The 24,706-nt window shown below is 42.5% G+C and overlaps 1 protein-coding gene across 1 annotated transcript in view; it reads left to right on the top strand.

Moving 5' to 3' along the window:
- Positions 1 to 613: 613 nt before the first annotated feature.
- The window catches only part of LTK (leukocyte receptor tyrosine kinase), a 107,674-nt gene continuing 83,581 nt past the window's right edge, over positions 614 to 24,706 (top strand). The window contains 1 exon segment of the mRNA XM_074584600.1: positions 614 to 708. Coding sequence (XP_074440701.1) covers positions 666 to 708 — 43 coding nt within the window. The 5' untranslated portion in view covers positions 614 to 665.

Genomic DNA, 24,706 nt, shown 5'->3' with positions numbered 1-24,706 from the left:
AAGGAGTTTAACAAGAAAAGTGATTAAAGAGTGAATGCATAAACTTGCAGGCAGAGCACCTACGCCTCACTGTGTTGCAGGTCCCTGTTGCTTGTCTCACCAACTGAGGCTGTCTTGCTCACAAGTTAAGCGGTTGTAAGTGAAGTTAAGGAAAGAAAGGGGGGTATCTAGGCTGTGTAAATAGGTCTGATTTCTCTTTCAGGGCAGTCAGTGGAAGACTTCCAGACCAAGGGAATCTTCTCTATTATCTTAAATATGAGCTGAGTTCGGTCCAGGCAGTGAGCATGTCTCGTGTGTGTCATTGAGGCAGCTGCAAGGGAAGGCTGCGATGGGGGAACAGCCCAGTAAGATGCTGAATTCAGCTTTTCCTAGTGAATACTAATGGCTAAAAAATTTATAGACGGATGTGTTCATGTCTAAAGCAACTGCCTTATGGATTTGCTTATCGTGCAGGAGCGGTGTGCAAAACGGGAGGAGGAGGGAATGAAGAGAGGGTGGCTCTAGGACCCATGCGAGCCTTCCTGAGCAGGAGGTGGGAATTCTCCTCCAAGGCAGCAGGAGCCCGAACCCAGCCTCAGAGCTCCTGCGGAGCCCGCAGGAAGAGCCGGGCACGGCCCCTCCGGAGCCGCGCACCCGGCTGGGACCTGCCCGCACCCCGCAGAGCCATGAACCGGCTCCCACAGCTGCTGCTGTTGGTCACCACAGTGGGTAAGTAACTTATTTTCTTCCCCCGCCTCCTTGCCATGCAAACTCTTTCTTATGCCCAGGGACTCAGACTTATTTCATTGCCTGTTCCCTTTTACCTTTAAAACCAGTAAAGCGTTATTTTCAAAACAGTGGGGGGAAAAAAGGAGAGGGGGCAGAAAGTACTGGCGTGAGTGACGTGGGTAAGTAAATCTTGATGGTTATTGATTCTAAGTAAATTTTGTTCACTGAAATGAATAGGTGATCTGTAGTTTTAGAAAGGCTGCTGCTGACTGAGGCTCTTAGGCTGGAAGCAGGCACTGTCGTACAAGGGTTCAGGATGAAATTAGCAGCTATACCCCAGGACCATTTTGCTTCTCTGATTACTGGATTGCTTTCTCTGGACTATTTTGGAAAGGTAGGAGGAAGCAATGCTCTAAGAATAGTGAAGGTTGGTTACAGAAAAAGGTGTAGTTTGGAGAAGATGCTTTGTCTAAGGAGAGAAATAAAGGAGACAGATAAAGGAAGAAGAAGGTATTGGGACTATGAAAGATGGAGTTATGAGCTCCCACCTAGAGAGTGGTTCTCAGTCCGAGTTTTGAAAGGAATCTTTGTGCTCTTCTGTTGCCATTGTCAGCTTTGGTTCTGAAATGCAGCAAGAGGAATGAGATACCAGTAGAAGAGAAGGAGGGAGATGTTAGGAGGGAAGCTGCAGTAATAGGAGAGAAGTTAGGAAGCGGCAGCATGCATGCAAGCAAGCAACGATGGGAGAAGAAGGTAGGAGTGGGACACATTTACTATATGTGCACAGTGGCAAGCAAACTCATTGTGAAAATTAGGAGAGAAAAACCTTATCAGGACATGCTGAATTTCTCGGAGAGCTGAAGTTATAATAGTGCCCCCAGTGCAGAGACAGGGACATCATCTTGACCCTTAGACAAGGATCAGGAGACACTTCTGTATTTCTCAGTGTAATAAATCATATTAGTTCCAGGTAGAGAAGGAGGTAAGGCAAACAGGTTGCTGGGCGCTGCAGCTTGTTCTTGCTAGTGCAGTGAAATTCTCTGTGTCTGCCTAAATGCTGAACCCATATATATATTCTTTTATATAAAGACACGCTGGGACATCGGTTTTTAAGCAGGTTTCATCATTTAGTTCTATTTACAATTAAATGCCAGTGCATAGCACAGAGTTTTTGATTTCAGGCTTTTTCTGCCCTGTTATTGAGAGGAGGTTGCTTTACTGTCAAATGGTCCCAGGGCAAGTGTAGGCCAGGCAAGCAGAGCTGTGTGTCTCCACAGCCTCATTTCTTATGGCATGTGGTCTCATCAAGAGCTGCTAAGTATCATCGCAGTGGTTTTGGTGTAGTGACTTTCAACAGGCAAGTAAGGTTCGTGTAAGGAATAGTCATTACATTTGCTGTATCTCCAAGTCTTTGTTTTGAAGCATGACTGTATTAGGATGGAGATAAAAAAAGGTGTGTTTCAGAGAGAGCAAGTGAAGACCTAAATGAAAACAAACATACGTTTTACAATATCTGTCCAATCTTCTGCCAAAAATAATCTCAATTAACCAGGAAGACACTTGGATGCATGAGCATTTAACTGTGTAGCTGATGTCACCATCTTCACATGGGGGTTGCTTGTCTCACTGGGTTATTATGGTCAGCTCTCACACTCTGCAGTCAATTATTTTAAAAACCACTGAGGAAGTTTTCCGGGAGCGTATTTTCAGAGTGGCTTTACATTTCCTTCTCTATCTGGAAAGCCGAAGGTCTTGGTGATGAGGGAATTTAGACGTCCGCTTTTCTGCCTTTTGTTTTACTGGCTGGCATATGCCTTTCTAATGAGCTGTATCCTAAATGTGTAATTTCAGAGTTCCAATCCATTGAAAATTTTTGGCATACCAAAACACTGGAGGAGGTCGTAACTCCTTGTGGTGCAAAAATTAAGACTCTGAGAAAATTCAGAAAGTTGTAGAGAACAAGAGCAGAAAAAAACGCTTAGAAAAAGAACCCCCAAAACAACAACAACAAAATCAAGAAAGAACTCAGTGCACAAAGGTGTATTGTTCAGTGTCAAAGCAACTTCACGGTCATTCAGAGGCTGAGGTCACACACTAGCCTCAGGTCTCAGGAGATGGCTAGGTTGAAGGTGAAAAAAGCCACCAGATGAATGTATGGGAGAATTTTCTTTTTATTTTAAGCACCAGCATTGTTTTGAATCTTCATATTGGGTGATTTTCCTTTGATTACCTGAGCTTGGTGGAGGGGATAGGTCAGTCCTTTTCTCCTTTATGAAAAACTGGGTTGTGCTTGGTCAAATGTTGAGCTCTGGCCTCTGGGTGTGGAGGGCAAACTTACGAAACTGCAAAATTACAGCACAACGTACGTTCTGGGCAAACCTCAAACACCTTTCCAAAAGTGCGGTCATGTTTATATCATTGTTCTGAGTTTAGCTATTGAGTATAACCACAGTTCTTGAGATAATATTAGTAGAGGCATTTTGTCAAGTCTTTCTTTACAGCCCTTACCAATACTTGTAGTGGAGCTGTCACAGAATAGGATATCTTATGTTGAATTTCAGCCTGAGGAATAGTTATGGTTTTGAGTTTCATTGAATCCTTTCTAAGGCGGAGAGGCATAGGGAGGTTGATTACAGGTTTTGGAGTAAGGCAGCCAGCCTTTTGTTTGTTTGTTTGTGGGATGGTACATCAGCATGGCAATGCTGAATGCTGCATTCCTGGATCCTACTTCCTCCTTGTATTTGTCTAACAAACTGTTTTCAGAAGCCCAGAGGTTTTCTTTCTCTCCCTGGGTTTGTCTGCCTCTCACAATTAAGCTGTCCTGGTTTTTACAGAGTGAGTATAAGCTGGTTTAAGTTTAATCAGTCCACATATGCATGAAGATGCTTATATAGAGTACCTCATTTTGTTGTAAGCCAACTTAAAATAAACCAGTGCATCTATCTCACTTAGACTTTACTGCTTTGTGTATCCCTTTGTCTGTCTAGAGGAGAGCATGCCAAGAGTGGAAGGGATGGGGCCCAACGTTCTCTTTTGCCTCTTCATTTGAAGAGCGTCTCTCTTATTCTCTTCTTCTTGTGCGCCTCTCTGCTCTGTTAAAGTAGCATACGAGTACAGTAGTGATTTCAGTATTTTCACTTAAATAGTTCTAACCAGGACAGCACCAAATGATCCTTGAAATTTGTTTTAGGAGTTAGGTCCATGGTCAGTTACTGTGTAAATGGCAGCATATCCACTAATACTGGCCCCAGTCCGGTTATGCAATTCAAGACACTATGACTGTCACTGAAAGACAAACATTGTGCAGATGCCTTGAAATAAAAAAAGACAGTTCTTTTTAAGTCACAGACATTACAAAGTTGAGGACCTTTCGGAATACAATGGAAAAGGATAGGCTAGATATATGGGAGTTCCACAGTAAAAGGAGCACATACAGAGATTTGTAAACTCCATCAAGGGGGAGGACTAAGGTGGAGGAGGAAGAAATCAAGTAGTGAACCATGTGTACCGGTACTTTAGAGCTGAAGAAAATGTCTTGTGATCAGCCATAGGAGAAATCCATCTTTCTGTCAGTTTTACATAGTTTCATAGTTTCTAATTGGTCCATAAGATCAAAGTTGGAGAAGAGGATGCCCTGCTCCAGCCATGTTTCAAAAGCATTCCTCTCCCGCCCCCCAGAGTCCTGAACAGATACACAGGAGGGTCCTTGTCTTCAGCCTGCTTGAATGTGTGATGGGGTGCGTGCTGGCTGTGATGGTGTGTAGAAATGCGTCTGTGACTACAGTGGAGACAAATTTTCATCTTGAATTCATTTTAGTGAAAAATGCCGATCTGGTGACACTAAAATCCTTTATAAAGTGTTCTAGGTTTTGAGCTGTTAGGTACGGAGGTTTGTTTTGTGTGTGCACGCATTAGTTCATATTGAGACATTCAAGTGAGTCTATCTGTTTTAATGTTGGGTTTGGTTTTTTTTTAGTTCAAACTTTTGCTTAGAGAAGTCTTCCATTCAAAAATCTTAAATCTTTATTTAAAAATCTTAAAACATTATTTAGTATCAAATGTTTAGTTTTGACATGGAGTATTATAGTTCAACAATCCCTGAAATGTGTTGGTCTTTGTAATTTTATAAAACTTCTGCAAAAAAGTCATGTTGACCTGTGACAGTTTTTCATTTTTAATTTCTTTGGTCTTGCCAGTAACTTGGAAAATCCTGTATTAAAGCTGCTCAGTTATCTTGTAATACCATATAGTAGTTTGTACCTGGATTTGTGCGTGCAGGTGGTTGTCCTCAGGCTGATGTTCATTACTGCACATAGTGGCTCGTACCGTTGTTTGTAGCTTGGTATTGGATTAAATTCCTCAGAAATAAAGGAAACAAAATTAACATGAACTTTTTGCAAATCTTTAGTAAAAGCAGAAGCATGAAGCAGCTGCTGAGAGAAGAGGCAGGTGAGCTCTTTCCAGAAATAAATGGAGAGGAAGGGATCCACGGGGTTCTTAGTTAACGCAAATTGATGGATCTGTATGGAAGTATAGTTACAGCAGTGCAACGTCTTGCCTTCTGTATCTGGAGACTTTTATCTGAGACTCTTACGAGTAAGCATGATTTCTGTATTGAATGCTTAAATCAGAGGAGGAAAATAATGACATTAATTATGTTAATTAATTGGATCAGGCTTATAGTCTTTTCCTGTCTCTCAGCATCAGTCCTTCCTCTTACGATTCCCCTTCCTCCCATTCCATTATAATTACTCCTCTGCTTCTCTCCTCTCCTAGTGTGTAACAAACCCAGTGCTTTGATGTGTCTGCTATCAGCAGGACAGGGTGTGCACAAAGATGAAACCTGTGGCAGGTAGGATAGCAGGCCAGCTTGGCAAAGTGGTGAGTTGAGGTGTTTCATAAGAGATGACTTGCAGCTGGTCTGACAGATGTGCTCTGAGTGAAAAGGGAGAACCGAGATCCCTTGTGAGAGTGGTGACAGATCATACTGGTGGGTTATGTGCGTGTAGGAGGAACATGTGGAGCCTTTGGTTCAGATTGTGATTGGTTCAGTATCATTACGGGTCGGAGGGGCTATGCCTGGGGAATGCCAAGTTCCTGCCTTTTTATGCCCAATGCGCAAGAGGGGAGCTCAGGGTGTGGGACCTTTACAACCAAGCAAATGTAGCATCAAGACCTCCCTGGATCTCTGCACTACTTAAAGGACTACAGCTCCCAAGCAAGTGGCGGAGTCTCTCTGAATAATTTTGTCTCCCTCAGGTGTGCTGTTTTGAAGAGCTTTCCTCAAGGTGGTGTACCTCCCCACCGCAGCTTCTTCAGTGTGTATGATACCAGCACAGCTGGGCCCATAAGGGCTAATGAAAACAGAGAGAAATGACATAAAAGGAAACAGAGATGGCCTTCCAGTCTTTATCACCTAGAAAAAGCAGCTCTGCCATATGTACTGAGGAAATAAAGAACAGGGAATTCCAGTAAGATGCTCATCCACAGGCCAGGTTTTATCTTTTTAGGAGAATTTCAGGTTGGTTTTCTGTATGTGGTCTTTAGCATAAAACTGGCTGGAAAAACATGAAACTTTGCACAATTCTGTACAGCCTTTTCTTCCACTTGTCAGTGAAAAACTTGTTAAGATTTCTACCTGGCTTTATATTTATTTTGAGCAGTTGGACTACATGATCGTTGTAGGTCCCTTCTAACTGAACTATCCTATCCTATCCTATCCTATCCTATGGAAAGGAACTCCCTGACAATGGCACTGACTGAATTTAAAAAACAGGGTCACCTACTGACACAGCAGGCTTATCAGTATTAAAAGTAATCAAGAATGAGACTGAAGTATAGAATTAAAAGCTGAAGTCTTTCCAAAAAGCACAGATCTATCCTTGCAACTCAGCTTAACTTTTGCCTTATCTAATGGGAGAGCCATGTCTGTTGATAAGGCATCACAGATTTTCAGCTAATTGGTATCTGAAATCGCATAAGCTTTGGCGTATCAGCCAAAAATGATTGCATTTATTCATGCATTTGAGTTGCTCACTTGAGGTTTTTTTCCCAGCATGTAGCACAGCATGTGTTTGAGGGCATAAACAGCCAAACTTTCTGGGATTAAAGCATCCACATCTCTCCCCTGTGTCTATGTTTATGGAGATACATATTTATATATTAAAAACATAGGAGTGATAAAGTAACTGAGCGAGAGCCACACAGTAAGTGACATGGAGAGCTGTGATGGTGTTTTGGTGCACAGAATTAAGTGCAGGAGGTGAGAAATCTGTTCCTACATGTCATGGTGAAGAGTTTTTTGTGCTATCCAGGAGCCAAATGAAACCCAAAGTGGAACTTTTTTCCCCACCTTGAATCAGGACTGACCCAATAACAGCAGTCATACTGGAACCTCAGTGAGAACTGAACCTAATAGGTTATTGGTTCAGTGTCACAGTTTGCTGAAATCTTGCTTCCCATAGCAGAGATGCCGTTGGCATGGGAGCAACCTCAAACCATGACGGGCTTCTGAAGAGTTTCACATCCAGCTTCCACTTCCCCATGGGAAAGTGCCTGCTTCCATGCAGCAATGCAGAGCTGGTTTGAGTGGCACTGCGGCTGTGACCTAAACCTTTTTGTACATGCTGAGGGTGAACTCTGAGTGCTTGGGCTCCCTTTGTAGCTCTGCCTCACAACTTCTGCTCCACTTTCCTGGTCTTAGGGAGGCAGGAGGAAACTGGGGGGATACACGGAGAGGATGGGAGCAGAGGAGCAGGATGGAGGAACTCTTTTCCAGTGGAGACCATGAGCCCAGCCAGTGTGGTTTGGGATTCCCAAAAAAAGGGTTAGCAGCTGTCAGCCTGAACTTGAGCAACCTCAGGCAAAGCTGAATTCAAGCTGGAACTGAACAGAAAAACTGCTTTGCTTCACTGGTTTTTGCACACCCTGATGTCTTGACTAATATTTTAGACAAAGTAAAAAGCACGGACAATTATGCTTACACACTTCTAATACCTTAGGTGTCTTGATTTTTTTTTTTTTTTTTAGTTTCTGTTTTTACATTTAACTGCAGTTTTAATTTTCCAAGTATCTGCTATTTAAATTTTTTTCCCTACTGAGCTCTGAGTGATTAATATATATCTGCTACTTTGTCTTCAGCAAATGCAATCATAGAAAAGCATGACCGCTTGAAATTTCCGTGGTCTTTAACACGTTTTTAGAGTTTGCTCTATGGCATTTTCATGTGTATTGTGCTGGAGTCCAGATCTCTTTACATAAGTAACACTTTTAAAGTATGTAATTCACAACAGGAGCATTTTCTGGGTTTACAGTCACTACAGGAGCCTGAATAGTATTTAAAACCTCTGAAAGAAGCTTTCTTTAACCCCATGCAGGCTAACAGTTCAGCCTAGATTTTAATGAGACACTGGACTTTATGAATTTTATAAGCTGTGATAGTGTAGTCATCACAGAATGCTTGCAATCACCATTTTTTTTTTCAACTTTCCTGAAGTCCCACATGTCTCCTGGCCCTTCAAAACCAGATTCTTAGAAGAGTTTAAACTTTCCCAGTTTGACAGATTGTGTTTGTTAGTCTGTTGCAATCCTAGAGAAGAAATTTGAAAGTCAGTAAAAGTTACAAATAATAACCTTGTGAATGAATTATAAGCAAAACAAAGTGAATAAAACAAACTGTCTTTTATTTAGTTATTCAAAAGGGCCTGTATTCTGTCTATTCAGGTGGATAGAAAAATGAAAGACTTATGCAGATCTAGCTCTTTTTAACTCATCTGGACCTGTGCTATTTTGTTTAGACACAAGCATTTAGCTTCCCCTCTAAAAGCTATTTTCATTTTTGATTTCCTGATAAGTTTTGGCCAAGGTGTAGCTCTTTTTATTTATTCCCTCCCCATTGTAATTCACAAACTTTTTTTTCCTCTCTTGTGTGTTTTGCTGCTTATACCTGCATGAAAATTAATGAAAGGGAAAATTAACTAATCTGTGACTTTTTTTTTCCTCATGGTGAATTTTTTTCCCCCCACTTATTTTAGGACCTGAAAAGGTATGGGAAAACACCTTTTCTTTAAACAAGCTGTCTTCCACACTTTCCTCGGTGGATGCAGTTATCCAAAACTGTACAATACTCAGGGGTTTCTCGTGATTGTTTGTGATAATATTTTAATTATATATTTACTATGTAGATTACCATTTTGCAGCAACTTATGTGGCATGTGACTGTACAGACTATCAGCTACGGTAAATCTAGCTAATAGTTATTTTTTAATTAAGTTTCAGCAGAATTTACATTCACTGCAGTACCAAGGTACAAGTGGAGAAAGCTAGAGAAGTTGTTTCATTACTGATAGAAACTGCTTTATGGCTACAAGAAGGAGGATTGACAAGAATAATAATGTTACTGACATTCTTCCACCGAGAATGGTGGGCGGTGCCTTATATCAAGTAAATGTAGAATTTCAAACGTAGAAGTGCTGATTCTTCCGCTGGATTTCTTAGGGCTTTCGAGATTGAGTGAACATGAAGAAGGTCAATGTTCAGCCAATGTTTAGGTCCGCTCTCCAGCATTCATACCCATCTTGACCTCTCCTGCCAACCCCCAGTCGGCAGCATAGACTCATCTTAGCTGTGTCGGTCAGACTGTACGGATGCTTTGAAATTACCTAGGTTAAAAGCTAGCTTTCTTTATTTTTGTAAATCATTTTAACAGTCCAGTGACAGTGTGACCCTACATAGCTTGTGTAGGTACAGTTGAGGAGATCATGATTACTGGGCAAGGACAAGAAGGGAGTTAGTTTCCCAGTGGGGCTACAGGAAGTGGGGGTTGGGGGGAAGCGTTCTGGGAAACTCTTAACCCGTTGGGTTTTTCCTGAATCTCTCCCCCCAGTCATTGACATAAGCATTTTGTGAAACTAACCTGCAGGATTAGATACCTGAACTTAGACTATGTGAATACACCCTTACCTAGCTTAGCCATGTCTGCTTTCCATTCTGTTGCAAGGAAGCAAGTGTTCAACATCAGCCTTGTCAGCTACATTTCAGTGAGCTGACAACCCTCATATGAATTTGTACCACTGTGAAAATACCTACAGTCCTGTTTTACTAAATCGAAAAACACTATTGTTACCGATCCAGTTCTGTTTATGACAATTTCTTATTTTTGGACGTTGTTAGTTTTTGGCATCCAGTTATCAAAACTTTTAACAGTTTTAGGGGGCACAAAATGCATACTAGGAGTCTGAATCTTATCATCGATGCTACAGTATGAGGAATAAGAGATACACCATGTTGTTGTGTGGCCTTCAAGTCTCCTTTTAGCCCTTCAGACAAAATAGTCTTTCAGCTTTGACCCATATCATGTATACTGACTGTTGTTAGAGCAGGTGCTCTGAAGCAATTCGGGATGGGACTGAATCTGTTCTGAAGGTGAACTGGGATTTACATTTATCGTCTAAAAGGAAGGCAGTAGAATAGTTTTGGGTCTAGGCTTAAATTTTATACACAAAATGTTTTATAAGCTCTAGCACGCACAGAAGTGCTCCCATGAGTTTTCAAAAAAAGGTCGGCTACATTTAAGAATACTCTTAAGCATGTCCTTTTATTCTTGGTGACTCAAACACACAAAGGAGCAAGAAATAAAGCTGGCGAGAATTGATAGGTGAAAGAACCTTGCTTAGTCTTTCTGCGCTTGATGAAGGGTAAATGTATAGCAAGCACCGTTTTTCTGGTACCTAAACTCTCCAAGCTCACGTTTCGCATCACAAGATAGGGTTAAAAATCATCAAATTAAAACAAACATATTTATGAGCCATCTGGTTTCTGAGTCTTTCCAGTTTGTGTTTGCTATCCTGGGTAACTATTAAGCAATTTTTGTTCCTGTAATTTTCATGTCATTACATGGCTCCAGAAACTACATGTTTAAGAAAAACACTGTAGAGAAGTGAATTCACGATAGAATCATAAGCACTGGCAGCACTGGAGACGTTTGTCATTCTTTCAGTCATCCTAACATACTACTAAAAGTAAATGTACAGAATAAATCCGTTTTTCCTTTTAATGTGACTTTGAGTTAGGTGAAGTGGAAGGTTGTACTATATAGCTCTGTTACAATATGGTAAGTTGAGTCAGATTTCCTAAGGCTGGTTTCCAGTTCTGCCACAAGCTTTCCATATGATTTGGGGAAGGCTACTTAGTCTTGGTGCCTTAATCATAGAATCTTCATGGTTGGAAAGGACCTTTGAGATCATTGAGTGCAACCATACACACGCCAATGAAAAAGGGAAAAAAAAAATAATCACAAACCACCACAAATAAACAACCTACAATCTCTGCCACTAGAGCATGCCCTGAAGTGCCAAATCTAGATGTTTCTTAAATACCTCTAGGGATGGTGACTCAACCACCTCCCTGGGCAGGGTGTTCCAGTGCCTGACCACTCTTTCAGTAAAGTAATTCCTCCTAATGTCTAACCTAAACCTCCCCTGCTGCAACTTCAGACCATTTCCTCTGGTCCTGTCGTTATTCACTTGGGAGAAGAGGCCAACACCCACCTCTCTACAACCTCCTTTCAGGTAGTTGTAGAGGGCAATGAGGTCTCCCCTCAGCCTCCTCTTCTCCAAGCTAAACATGCCCAGCTCCCTCAGCCTCTCCTCATATGACCTGCTCTCCAGACCCCTCACCAGCCTGGCAGCTCTCCTCTGGACACGCTCCAGCACTTCAATGTCCCTCTTGTACAGCGGGGCCCAGAACTGAACGCAGTACTCGAGGTGAGGCCTCACCAGTGCCGAGTACAGAGGCACGATCACTTCCCTGCTCCTGCTGGCCACGCTATTCCTGATACAAGCCAGAATGCTGTTGGTCTTCTTGACCACCTGGGCACACTGCTGGCTCATGTTAAGTTGGCTGTCCACCAGCACCCTCGAGTCCTTTTCTGCCAGGCAGCTTTCCAGCCACTCTTCCCCAGGCCTGTAGCGTTGCTTGGGATTGTTGTGACCGAAACGCAGGACCCGACACTTGGCCTTATTAAACCTCATACAGTTGGCCTTGGCCCATCGATCCAGCCTGTCCAGGTCCCTCTGCAGAACCTTCCTACCCTCAAGCAGATCAACACTCCCACCCAGTTTGGTGTCATCTGCAAACTTACTGAGGGTGCACTCAATCCCCTCATCCAGATCATTGATAAAGATATTAAACAAAACTGGCCCCAAAACTGAGCCCTGAGGGACACCACTGGTGACCGGCCGCCAAGAGGATTTCACCCCATTAATCACAACTCTCTGGGCACGGCCATCCAGCCAGTTTTTTACCCAGTGAAGAGTACACTTGTCTATGCCATGATTCAGCAGCTTCACCAGGAGAATGCTGTGGGGGACGGTGTCAAAGGCCTTACCAAAGTCCAGATAGACAACGTCCACCGCCTTCCCCGCATCCAGGAGGCGGGTCACATGGTCATAGAAAGAGATCAGGTTGGTTAAGCAGGACCTCCCTTTCCTAAACCCATGCTCGCTGGCCCTGATCCCTGATCCTTGCCCTACTTTACCTATTTTATCTCCCTTATTCAGATGTGGTGAGACATTAAACTGTATGATCTAGTTCCTTGAAATAGACCCAGTGCATAGAATATTTTTTTTGGCCTTTTTTTAATGAAATGTAATTAAGGAGAATCTATAACTCAAGTGGAAATTTAAATGTGTTGCTGTAAAAAAAGAAGATACATTTATTCTTTCACATTGAATGTTGAGTTACTGATAAGAGCTTTCTGACAGCATTGGCTTTTCCATTGGTGGAGGAAATAAAAGTGTTCTCCTTAACGTTCACCTCACACATAAAGGTGTACGTTTGTACTGCTTTTCCATAATGTATCCTTATCTGCTCCTGAGAAGGCACAGCACTGGTGAAGAGATGTAAAATTCCCTCTCGCTTCTCTGTTGACATGAATTGGTATTCCTTATGTCAGCTTGGATATTGGTGACACTGAGTCAACTTTCAGAGTCTAGTTTCATCTTCGGAAGAAAGAGAGGAGTATAGCTATAATTGCTGGTGTTGGGTTTCTGGATGCAACTAAATGCTGGTGCTATTTGGAAGTAACATGTTTTGTGAATGCTAACTGAAGTAAAGTAATCAGCTTCCCTTTCTCCATCTCCCTCATCTTTTTGGCAGAGCTGTGTGCTGAACATTATCAATTTTATTAAGTCAAATTTGGGTCTTGGAACCTTTCTCACTACTTTGCCTGGGGTGCACAGCCATACCTGATCCCCTGCACCCCATCAGCCCTACTCCAGTGTCTTGCTCTTTCTCCTGCAGCTTGGGATCTCTTACCCACAGTGGGTAGGCCCCTGGCAGGTTGAGCTCAGTGAAGGATGCACCGGTGTCTTTAGGTCTTGTAAGAAATACACAGCTTGTTTCTCTGCTTCCGTTACTCGCACCTGGTGTGAGCTTTAAAAGAATGCAAAGCAATCACTTGGTGTCTCTATGCCTTTAGTTTCAAAGCCCAGATTCTCAGATGCATAAAGTGGAAGAAATAAGTGTATGCAAAGAATAAAGCACACATTACTCAGGGTGAGTGTCCTTTGGAGCCTCCTCTGAGTGTTTGTTTGACTGCTTTCCTCTTCTGGAGTCCAGCTGGCATTGAGAGGCTCAGCTGTTAGGAAGCCCATTTGGGAGTCTCAGCTGGAATTGGCAGACTCCACACGCTGCTGGAGTGCTTGCTGGCAAAGCTGTGGTCCCTACCTTGGAAGCTGGCAACAAGTTCTAGCTGAGGCTGTGAGGAAGGTGTTTGAAAGGTGTTTGACTCATGGCTGACAGGGCCATGCTGGGGAGATGACAGCAGGAGTAGGTGTTTGTCCACCTTCAAACTGGCACAGTAGCTGCATCTCTTCTTTAGAGACACAGGGCTGAGCACTGCACTGTGTGCCCTCGGTGTGTTGATGTGGAAGTGTAGCAGTGGCCACAACTACCTTCAAAGCCAAGTGCAGGCCTCCCTGTGCCCAGGACGCTGCAGCCTGCTCCCTTGCAGCGCGCTATCAATGAAGCCTGCCTTACTAGCGTCCTACAAACTGAACTGACTTTCCATTTCCATCGTACCTCAGAGTAACTTTAAAACCCAGTCTTGCTCTGAGTAGAAGACAGTAAAGTAGGAATTCAGGGCCTCAACACCAGCTACTCTCTACCTGGCCCACCCAGAATATTGTGATAAAGAAGGATACAGCAGCAGATTCTAGCTTGGATACTTCAGATGTGGTTATGGCACTATGGCAGGTTACGTGGCACTTTTTTTTTTTTTTTTTTTAAACACAAGATGAAACTACTTCTTGTTGAAGCCATTCCTCGGTGGAGCGCAATGCAAATGCTTCAACATCTGCTTCCAAAAGAGTATACTATCGACAGTGCAGTTCCCTCAGAGTGCATGTGTTGTGCATGCTCTGTCACACTTTCTCATTACTGTAGATAAAGTGGAGTTCATCTTCTGCTTGCAAAGAAACAGTGGCTTTTACTGACACAGTAGCTGGCTGTTGTGGTGATAGGGATTCTTGGAAATGCTTGGGACACTTCTGGTATTTACAGTATCATTTGCAACTTCTTGATGCAGCACTGTTGAGGCTTTTTCAGAGGGACCTGGCACAGAAAGGATGTTTTGAGATGTGTGATTCTGTGAGAGCTCTGGAAGAAGCTCTGTTGAGCACTGATGGGAGACTGAAATGACACCAATGATTTTACCATATTACTTTCTCCATCACTGGGATGATATCTAGTGAAGTACCAGGTGGGCAGTGGGAACTCTTGACAATCACATATGAAAAAGAACAGTACTACTCAAATACATATTTAGTCTTTTCCTATGGATGATAATCTGCTAATTACAGCTACAATTTCAGGCTGTTTACAGCTGAACAGTTAAAATGAGATGTTGGATGAGCTGTCCAAGTATGATCTAAATGTACAGAAACAAGTGACAAGTGTGCTGCATTTCGTGGGCACTGTGAGTTAAGGAACCTATGCTTGGTCCGGTAACTCATTTTTGGATGTCAGAAGAGTGTGCACTGAAAGTGTAGGAATTCTGTGAAATTAAAGAACCTTTCAGGCAGTGCCTGTGCTGTTAAAAGCTACATGCCACTGTGAGGCATTTTGTCACCTTGCAAGCTGCCTTATGTAAAGGAGTCCACATTGATATACTGCACTGGGGGCAGAGCCAGGTTTGCTTTAGGACTTGTCGTGATTCAGGCTTTTACTGGGGGCCAGCAGAGAAGAAAACTGCACGAGCTCTTGACCTCATGTTGTTTGTTTTCCTCATTGTGCTGGCTCATGTGTGCTGGCTGATGTCCTGGGAGCAAAGAACTATGGCTGTCTGGTGTTCATCTTAGCTTGCTCATTTGAGGGCTGAGGAATAGAAACCTCATTTTTCTCCCTTGTGTGGACAGGTCTGGAGTGACCCCTTGCCAGCGAAGAAACTCCAGCTGTAGGACAACAGTAGTCAGGCACTGATCTTTAGGGAGATTCTACTGGGATATGTAGTCTCTTTCATAATTCTTTGATAAAGGCCTGGTTAAAGTGAGTAATTACTGAAAGCTGATGAGCTCATACCATTTCCCTACCAATCACTTCCATAGAGTGAGTGCTTTTCTCATGGTCCCAAAAAAACTTCAGAAAGTAAGTGGTGTGGAACAGGTCTGGACTCATGCAGTCACAGCTTTGCAGAAAAGGCATGGGGGGCCTGGTAGACACCAAGTTGAATGTGAGACAGAAATTTGCCCTTGCAAAACAGGCAAATGCTACCATGGGCTGCGCTGGACAAAGTATTGCCAGCATATGGAAGGAGGTGATCCTTCCCCTCCACTCAGCACTGGTGAGGCCACACCTGGAGTGCTGGGCCCAGTTCTGGGCTCCCCAGTACAGGAGAGACATGGACATAGTGAGAGAGTCCAACGAAGGGCCACAAAGATGATGAAGGCGCTGTAGCATCTGTCCTGTGAAGGAAGGTTGAGAAAGCCAGAACTGTTCAGCCTGCAGAAGAGAAGGCAAAGGGGGAATCTTATCGATGTCTATAAATACCCGAAGGGAAGGTGCAAAGAAGACACAACCGGGCTCTTCTCACTGTTGCCCAGTGACAGACCAGAGGCAATGGGCACACACTGAAACACAGGAGATTGCCTCTGAACATCAGTAAACACTTCTTTCCACTGTGAGAGTGATCAAGCACTGGCACAGGTTTCCCAGGAATGTTGTGGAGCCTCCATCCTTGGAGATATTCAAAAGCCATCTGGACATAGTCCGGGGCAGCCTGTTCTGAGTGTCCCTGCTTTAGCAGGAGGGTTGGACAACATGACCCCCAGAGATCCCATCCAACCTCAACCATTCTGCGGATGAATGCACTGTGAATGAATTCACTCTAATAGAAGATGGTTTTATTTTTCTCTTGAACAAATGTAAGAGCTTGAGTTGAGATATTCAGAGAATTCAACATTCATGAGTTCTGTTTGTTTGCATACAGTGTTTTTTGTGTGCTTTTTTCTCATGCATATAGATACTTTCCAGATATATCCAGAAAAGCATCCAGTTGTGTTTCCCTACTGCCTGCCAAATGAAATAGCTCAGGACTGGTGGAAGGGACTGTCCCCAGTAATTTTCTTTCAGGCACCATTTTGTTCACTAGTGTTTAATTAATTTATCCATGGTCTGAAAGGAAGTCAGAAATTTTCCCAAGAATCTTTGTTTCTTTGCAGACGCTCATTCTGGTTTATTCTGCTTTGATGTCCTCACACTGATTTCACACTGGGGTTGAGTTTTTTTGTCACATTCTCATCTTCAGCATGAAGCTTAAGACAGGTTGAAACTTCTTTGAAAGGAATGAGAGAGGGGCACCCTTGTCTTAAAATGAATCAGATCAGTGCTGGTATGATCTGGCTATCAGTCATTTGGGTTTTATACTTCTCGCTCCGTTCCATAAAGCCGTCTGGATATAAGAGCTAGGGGATATTTTCAAAGAACAGTTTGTCGGTGTTAAGAATATCAGAATAGCCGCAATAGTGTTGGCTGTGCCAGTGTGCTAGAGTAATTCATAAAGTTGTCAAACCCTGAAGCTCATCCTTTGCAGTAATGAGAGACAGTAATCTGAGGCCCTCATCCTTGGGAAGAAAGAAATTCCTAATTTCACCATTTCTATTTTGGCACTGATCCTGAAGTGGTACTTTAAAGGAAAGGAAGGGATCATTATATTTAAGGACTTCTTGTCAAAAGTAAAATAAAAGCCTTCATATGAAATATTCCCCCTTAGCTGCTTTCCAGTCGGGAAGTGTGGTATAATTGCCCAAAGATCTCCTCTCTAAATCACACTTCACTCTTTAAACCACACCTTACTCTCTTGAAAGCCGAAGCATCCTTCTAGTCATAGTCATTCTTTACGACACGACTGACTGTCTTCTGTTTTACGTGTTCTGAGAACAGTGGGATCATCTGGCTATCATCCCCAGTTTCTTTTAGGTTTCTTTGCTGGAGGGGAAAACAAGTGAAAAAACTGAAATGCAGGTAACCACTCTTCTGATTGCAGAGTCAGTTTCCTATCAAAAGCAGACTGGTACAATTCATAAATCTTGGTTATGTTGTTTTAGGCCATGAGTAAAAACTGTGTTTTGTTTTTTCAACCCGAAGGTGATTTTTTTGGATCCAAAAATAAAGTTCAGATCTTGGCACAAATGACAGAAGTGCCTTTGAAAATAAAGAAACAATTTGCCAAACATCCATAAGGTAGTCTAAGTCATCCCTGACTTGTAGTCCATTCAGGAAGTCTTGAATACCAGGGCTCTCCCACCCACTGAGAATCTGTTACACAAAGTTCATTGCTCCCAACAGTAAGCCAAATTGCAGTTTGAAACAAGATTCTGCACCTCTTACATTGTGCTGGCTGCAAGTTAAGGTATTCATACTGGAGAGTCACCTCAGGTGGCAAATATTTTGAACAGTGTGAACAAGCTTAGTCCTAATCCTTTCCATAAGAGAAACGTGCAGATTTTAGGAGACTGCTCAGACTCGCCTTCCTCTGAAGGCTTGGCTTTCATGGAACTCTGAAACAGTAAGCAATGAAAACATCACTCTTTTTAATGTTCAGCATACCATCAGGGCTCCATACTTATTAAATTGTCTCGTTATTAAGACAACTGTTTATATTGGTGCTGTGATTCGAGTTAGCATCCTAGCCCTGTCTGCACAGATTGATTTCCTGATGACTACTCTGAGTCTTTCTTTTTTTTTTCTGAAGGTCCCTGATAGTTCACAGTGTTTCTTTCTAACAGAGCTTTGGCCAATGTCATACATACTATACCCTAGAAAATGCCTTTCCTGCCATGCCACTGTGGCCTGTCAGGCCTCATTGACAAAGGACATCAACTGTGATCTCTAAACCAGTCTCTCATGGTTTGTTTGTCCTGTTGCTGTTGAGGAAGGACTTCCTCTTGGTCACTGCTGTCCTTCTCTGAGACGCTCTTCCCTCTGGCTGCGTCCTTTTCTTTGCCTTCCTGATTTTTGACCTCCTCAGTCTGGAAATCAGCTATCAGAAGTACTCAACTCAGCTATCACAAGTACTCAACATGGATTCACCAAGGGGAAATCACGTCTGACTGATCCGATAGCCTTCTATGATGGCATGACTGGATGGATAGATGAGGGGAGGGCAGTAGATGTGGTCTACCTTGACTTAAGCAAGGCATTCGACACGGTCTCCCACTGCATCCTCACAGGGAAGCTTAGGAAGAGTGGGCTTGATGAATGGACAGGAAGGTGGATAGAAAACTGGTTGAAAGACAGAGCTCAGAGGGTCGTGATTAGGGGCACAGAGTCTAGTTGGAGACCAGTGATGAGTGGTGTTCCCCAGGGGTCAGTACTGGGTCCAGTCCTCTTCAATATATTCATCAATGACCTGGATGAGGGGATAGAGTGCACCCTCAGCAAGTTTGCTGGTGACACAAAGCTGGGGGGAATGGCTAACACACCAGAAGGCTGTGCCGCCATACAGACAGACCTGGACAGGCTGGAGAGTTGGGCAAAGAGGAACCTTATAAAATTCAACAAGGGCAACCCCATGCACCAGTACAGGTTGGGTGCTGACCTGCTGGAGAGCAGCTCAGTGGAAAGACCTGGGAGTCCTGGTGGACAACAGGATGACCAAGAGCCAGCAATGTGCCCTTGTGGCCAAAAAGGCCAATGGCATCCTGGGGTGCATCAAGAAGAGTGTGGCCAGCAGGTTGAGGGAGGTCATCTTCCCCCTCTACTCTGCCTTGGTGAGGCTGCACCTGGAGTACTGTGTCCAGTTCTGGGCTCCCCAGTTCAAGAAGGACAGGGAACTGCTGGGGAGGGTGCAGCAGAGAGCTACCAAGATGATTAGGGGACTGGAACACCTCTCTCATGAAGAAAGACTGAGGGATTTGTGTCTCTTCAGTCTGGAAAAAGGACGGCTGAGGGGGGACCTTATCAACACTTATAAATACTTAAAGGGTGGATGTCAGGAGGATGGGGCCAGGCTCTTTTCAGTGGTGCCCGGGGACAGGACAAGAGGTAATGGGCACAAACTTGAGCATAGGAAGTTCCACCTAAACATGAAGAGGAACTTCTTTACTTTGAGGGTGGCAGAGCACTGGAAGAGGCTGCCCAGAGAGGTGTTGGAGTCTCCGTCTCTGGAGACATTCAAAACCCGCCTGAACGTGTTCCTGTGCAACCTGCCTTAGGTGACCCTGCTCTGGCAGGGGGGTTGGACTAGATGGTGTCCAGAGGTCTCTTCCAACCCTATGATTCTGTGAAATGGTGCCTGCCTGTCCCAATACCATCATTGTCTTCAGTTTTGCCTGCGTTGCTGTTTAGAGTCTGAGGTTACCTTGTAACTTGGTGCTCCCATAATTGCTGCCTCTCACCACTGCTTTCTGTAGCCTGTTTTGTAGCTGTGCACAGACCTGCTCACTTGCACACAGTATACTTGGATCCACAACAAGGCCTTGGAAGTGTGGCATCAGGCAGCTTGTGTACCCTGGCACTTTCCTTTTTTAAGCTCTTCTGGGTCCATCTTTTTTCTCCTCTGGATTGTAGCATACTACGTCCATGGGGAGCAGTCTCAATACTTCGGGCTCGCTGATTTTTGCCCTCTACTTCTAAAAGCGTGTGTTGTGATGATACAAAACTACCAACTAGTAGCCCCCCTTTATCCTCATGTCTCTTTTTGCCTTTTGGTTATCGGTTTCTTGTCTCTGCAGTTATCTCTTGCTTTTAGAGTATCTTTCTCTAATTCCCCCTTGCAGTTAAATCTGCAACATTTAGGACTAATGTGGCATGGTCTGTTATTTATTTGGGGTGCTTTTTTTGTCAGTTATGCTAGACTGTGCAAAACATTCCTTCAATTTCTTAATCATAATTCATGCAAACATGTCCAGTTCTGTAGAGAGGCTGAAGTAGCAGCCCATTGGTGCTAACATAATTGATGTCATTAAAAGTATAAAAAAATCCATTCTGACTTTTCCAAGTGTTGGGTTGGGATTTAAAGAGATTGTGAACTGTTCTATTGTTTGATGATTATATTATTTGCATGTCTTACATTGTTCCATTTGTATCTTTAATTAAATACATGTGTTTATATATATATATACAAGAAATTGGAAAATTAGTTGTTCTTATTAAACTTCAAATATCTCCTCCCTCTCCTCTTCTCAATTCACATATTTTGGTTTAGTCAGAGCCTACCTTGCAGGATACCTTCAGAAATCAATAGATATCTGATCTAGGGAGTCTCTATTCTAATTTTCAGTTTATGCACATGTGGTTAGTATTTACTTCTTTATCTCTCTTTGTTAATTGCCATGACTGGGTTTAATGATCCTGGTTTGTCTCTTCCTTGACATAATTTCCATCCCCTCTCTTCATTCAATAAGCAGGAATATCCTGGGCGTTAGGTGGTCAGGGGTCACTGTAGATTAACTGGAAACACTTTTCATTGCAGTTAACCTGGTGATCTACCTAGTCCTAGTTCAGTGGATAATCTATGAGCCCTATTTCTTCCAGGTTTGCTAAGTCCTTTGCTGGAGTCTGTGCCAATGCTCATAAAACTCTGCATTTCCCTGGGCTGCATGTAGAAATCTTTTTTTAAATTCAAATTACTTCCTAGACATTCATTTCCTTGGAAACCATTCTTTTTATGTGACTGTTGGACAGGGTCTGGTCCTTCATATGTATCTTTCATCTGCAGGATTTTTATTCAAAGTTACTAGTTGATTCAAAAGTTCTCCACAGCATAATATAAACATTCTCTCCCTTTTCCATATCCTGGTTTGGGTTTGTGTTTTTTTCTTTTTCTTTTTTTTTTTTTTTGAGGGGGGAGGAGGGTAAGAGGGGAAGGGGGTTGTGGGGAAGGAGATGGCATGGAGAAAAAGAATAGGATGTGACCCTGAAGAAGTTACAGGAGACACCAAAGAATGAGCAGGATAAAAAGTTTTTCTGCACTCTTTTTACAGATGGCAGCCTGGACACTACCAGAATAAACCCCGGGTAACACAGAGTGTTGGTAATGCACTGGGGAATTTAATCCAGGGTCTTGGAATGCAAGGGATATTACCAGAAGATTCAGTTGTACTTTTCTCCAACCTAGTTTAGCCACTGAAGGGCTGATCCATACAGCAGTCTTCTACTGTCATGTCAGAGGTTTTTAGCACGTGTTAAGAGGTACAAAGTGAACTCGTGACAAACCAATACACTGTCTGGCACTTACAGTAGGATTTCTTTTGTCCAAATTGAGCCATTTAGTAGGTGAGCGGTTTAAGCTAGCCGTATGGACTCTTTCTGTAATGCTTTTCTCTCTGTGTTAACTAGCTTAAACACCTAAGTAGTAGGTGGCTGAAGACATAAATCCCACTCTTATGTATTTACTGGACAATTTATGGTAAGAAATAGTTTAATCTCTTAACAGTACTCTTGTGCGTCCCACCTTTTCACAGTTTATGCCTATGAAAACTAAACTTTGGCATGGAGCAATTGGAATTTCTCCTTCTGGAAAGGAACTTGGCAGATACTGAGAGGAGACTTGTGGCAGTACTTCCATATTTTCCTGGCAGTATTGAGGAGAAATTGTAGGGGATGGAATCTTCCATGCTGCTCCATATAGCTGCTGCCAGGGTGCTGGTGGTAGGCATACCGCTAGATGAAATTTAGCAAAAAATTCCTGTATTCATAGTCTCATATGAAAATATAATTTGAGAAAGGTGGCCCTTTCTGACAAAGGAAAACCACAAGACCACAAGCTCAGACACAGCTGCATAAATCTGATCTGTTAATTGGAAAGATAAATTAAAAATTGAAATACTTGTGGTGTAAGTGAAACAAGGATGAAACAAGTTACTGTGAAAAAGAAGGGTGGGCACTAGAAGGAAAGTTAGCTGTTTGTAAGGTTGCCATAAGCTGCATTTCCCTGATATTAGAATCAATGGCACACCTATTAATAACTGTATTTATTACTGGCACACAGACTGTAAACAAGAATACATAAATGTCAGTGATCAGATCAGATCATTGCAAATATGATGACAAAGAGTCCTCTCAAAAAAAGAAACAGAAAATGCAAAGGTGGTATGCTTCTGAAACCTGCTCTACATGAACAGACCTAAAAGGTCCCTGTCAAACTACATCAGTGTATTATTCTTTTCTATTACATGCAAAGCAGCTGAATATCACTGTGGAAGCCAGGAGCTTGCTGCCCTAACATTTCCTGGTCTATTCCCTGGAGACATAGCATGTTCTTTAATATCCGTACTGCACAGTGGACGGTACAGAATGCGGTACCAACAAAGTAAAAAGATCCATGAAGGCAGGAAGGATGCATTTTCATACAGATTTAGCCAAAAAGGTCTCAGAAGTAGTTTTCTGCCATGTTTTGGAAAGCTGATGGAATATGTCCTCGTCATTAGGAAACCACCACCTGCAGGTGTAGTTTTAAATTGGTGGGTTTGTTGCAACTTCAGTATTGGAAGACTGAAAAGAATAAGATGGGTTTAAGACAACCTTTTATTCCATGAAATGTTGTCTTTTTAACTGTATTCCTATCGTTAATTTATCAAACTTAGTGCAATTTTCCTCAAGTGTGTAATCAGGATCCAGCATATCATTTGGTTCCCCTTTTACTGTTTTCAAACATCAAGAAAAGACTCGCTCTCTTTTTGTGCTGAGATGCTTTCAGTGTTCTGAGACTTTCTAAAATGAGTGGTATGGCAGAAGTACCAACAACCTGAAAGACTTTTGTGTTCAAGCTGTCTAGAGCTCTTGATTTATAAATTGCTTATGCCTGAGGAGGTGGTGTCTTTGCATTCTTATATGGCATATATGTACTGTGAGGTTGTTTTTTTCCCCCTTGTAAATACAGAATCCACCATTAATGGAACAATGTGTCTTTTCAGCTTCATTATTGAGAACCTTATGATTTCTATTTAGTAAATGGCCATGTTTTTATTCCCTCTTGTGCTATGTGCTACCTAATATTAAGCCATGTACATTCAAATCCCGCAGGACTGAAGTAGCAGTAGTGTAATATCGCATCTCGCTAATTCATCCCTTCTTTTCTCTTACTCAGCCTATCCTTATAATCTCATAGCAGTGTCCCTCATACCTCAAGGGTTCTGGAAAGGTACATACCCAAGAGCTAATTACAGAGACAGATACACCAGTTGCTGGTTCACTGGATATCTGTTAATAATTCGATACTTCTAACCTGGCTGAATGACCTCAGATTCTCTTTCTTCTCTGTATTAGAGAACACCCATTCGCTTCTTTTATTTCTGTACCGTGGTTATTTTATTGCTCATCTATACCCTTGTGGTTACCTGATATACATCACTGTCATATGAGAATAAAAGCATCAACCATGACTTCTTAAAATCAGTTGAGGAAGTTTTGTACATACATCAGCAAAGAAAAGGATGAAGCGTTAATAAATAATGTTGGTAGATTTGACAGACAGTGTTTACAGCTGCTGCCTATGTGATCAAGTAGATACTGGAATTGTGTCAGCCACTGAGGTGCACCAAAACACCAGGTGTCTGATCACTACAAGCTGTGCGGACATGGAAATGAATGTTGATTCTTGACTGATGTGAAGAGGACGGATGTTGAATTCTGCTCTGCACCAAAAAGGCTTTAAAGTGACTGGGAATGGTTAGACGGCACCTGCTATACTTTGTGACAGCAGCGTTGCAAAAACAGATAGAGTTTACACGGAAGCATCTGAATTAGCAAAAGACCTTAAAAGGAGGAGACAACAATGGAGTGCGTGTTAGCATATGTGAGCATGTTCATTCCATAAAAAAGGTGTTCAGACAGCACAGAAGGGCTTTGATGCGACTGATTAAAGAAAAAAATTAAGCGATCTTTTTATTATTTTTCATAAAACCGGTGGAATGGGGTAATTTTGAAATTAGCAGAAAGCAGTGAATGGATGATAGGGTATTAACTGTTTACTTCTTCATGAGGATAGATTTTTTAAGCATTGACAATAACAAAATAGGATTGTGACCACCAGACTCAGGAAAGAAAAGACTAATTGGTAGGAGTTTGTTTATGGGTAGAAATCACAAAGCAGTAAATACTCAAAACCTGTGTTACAGATACTGTAGCAGCATCTACGCTTCAGAAAATTAACATAATGTTGCAAAAGTATTTGCTGAGAATAGAGACAGTAAGTTGTCTTAGAGGCATGCTCCAAAAGCCTCACGTAGTGAGGAATGTCCCATCCTCTCCTTCCCCACCCTCAGGCGTGCCTCTGTCTCCCAAAATAAATCTGTGTCTGAATGATGGAAACAAGGAGTTTAAATAGAAGACTTGGAAATAAGGTAATTTCTAGCCATACACATTTCTGGAGAAAATGGCACCATGAGAAACTCAAAATGATCTAATATAGAAGTTTAAGAGAGTATTTTATGCAACTCGCCAAACTTCCAAACATAAAAATGTAATGTGCCTAGCACTATTAAGCTGCTGAATATTTAAT

Source organism: Larus michahellis, chromosome 4, assembly GCF_964199755.1.
Source record: "Larus michahellis chromosome 4, bLarMic1.1, whole genome shotgun sequence".
Lineage (NCBI taxonomy): Eukaryota > Metazoa > Chordata > Aves > Charadriiformes > Laridae > Larus > Larus michahellis.
The sequence above is the reverse complement of the archived record's forward strand: the minus strand, read 5'-3'. Positions and strand labels throughout refer to the sequence as shown.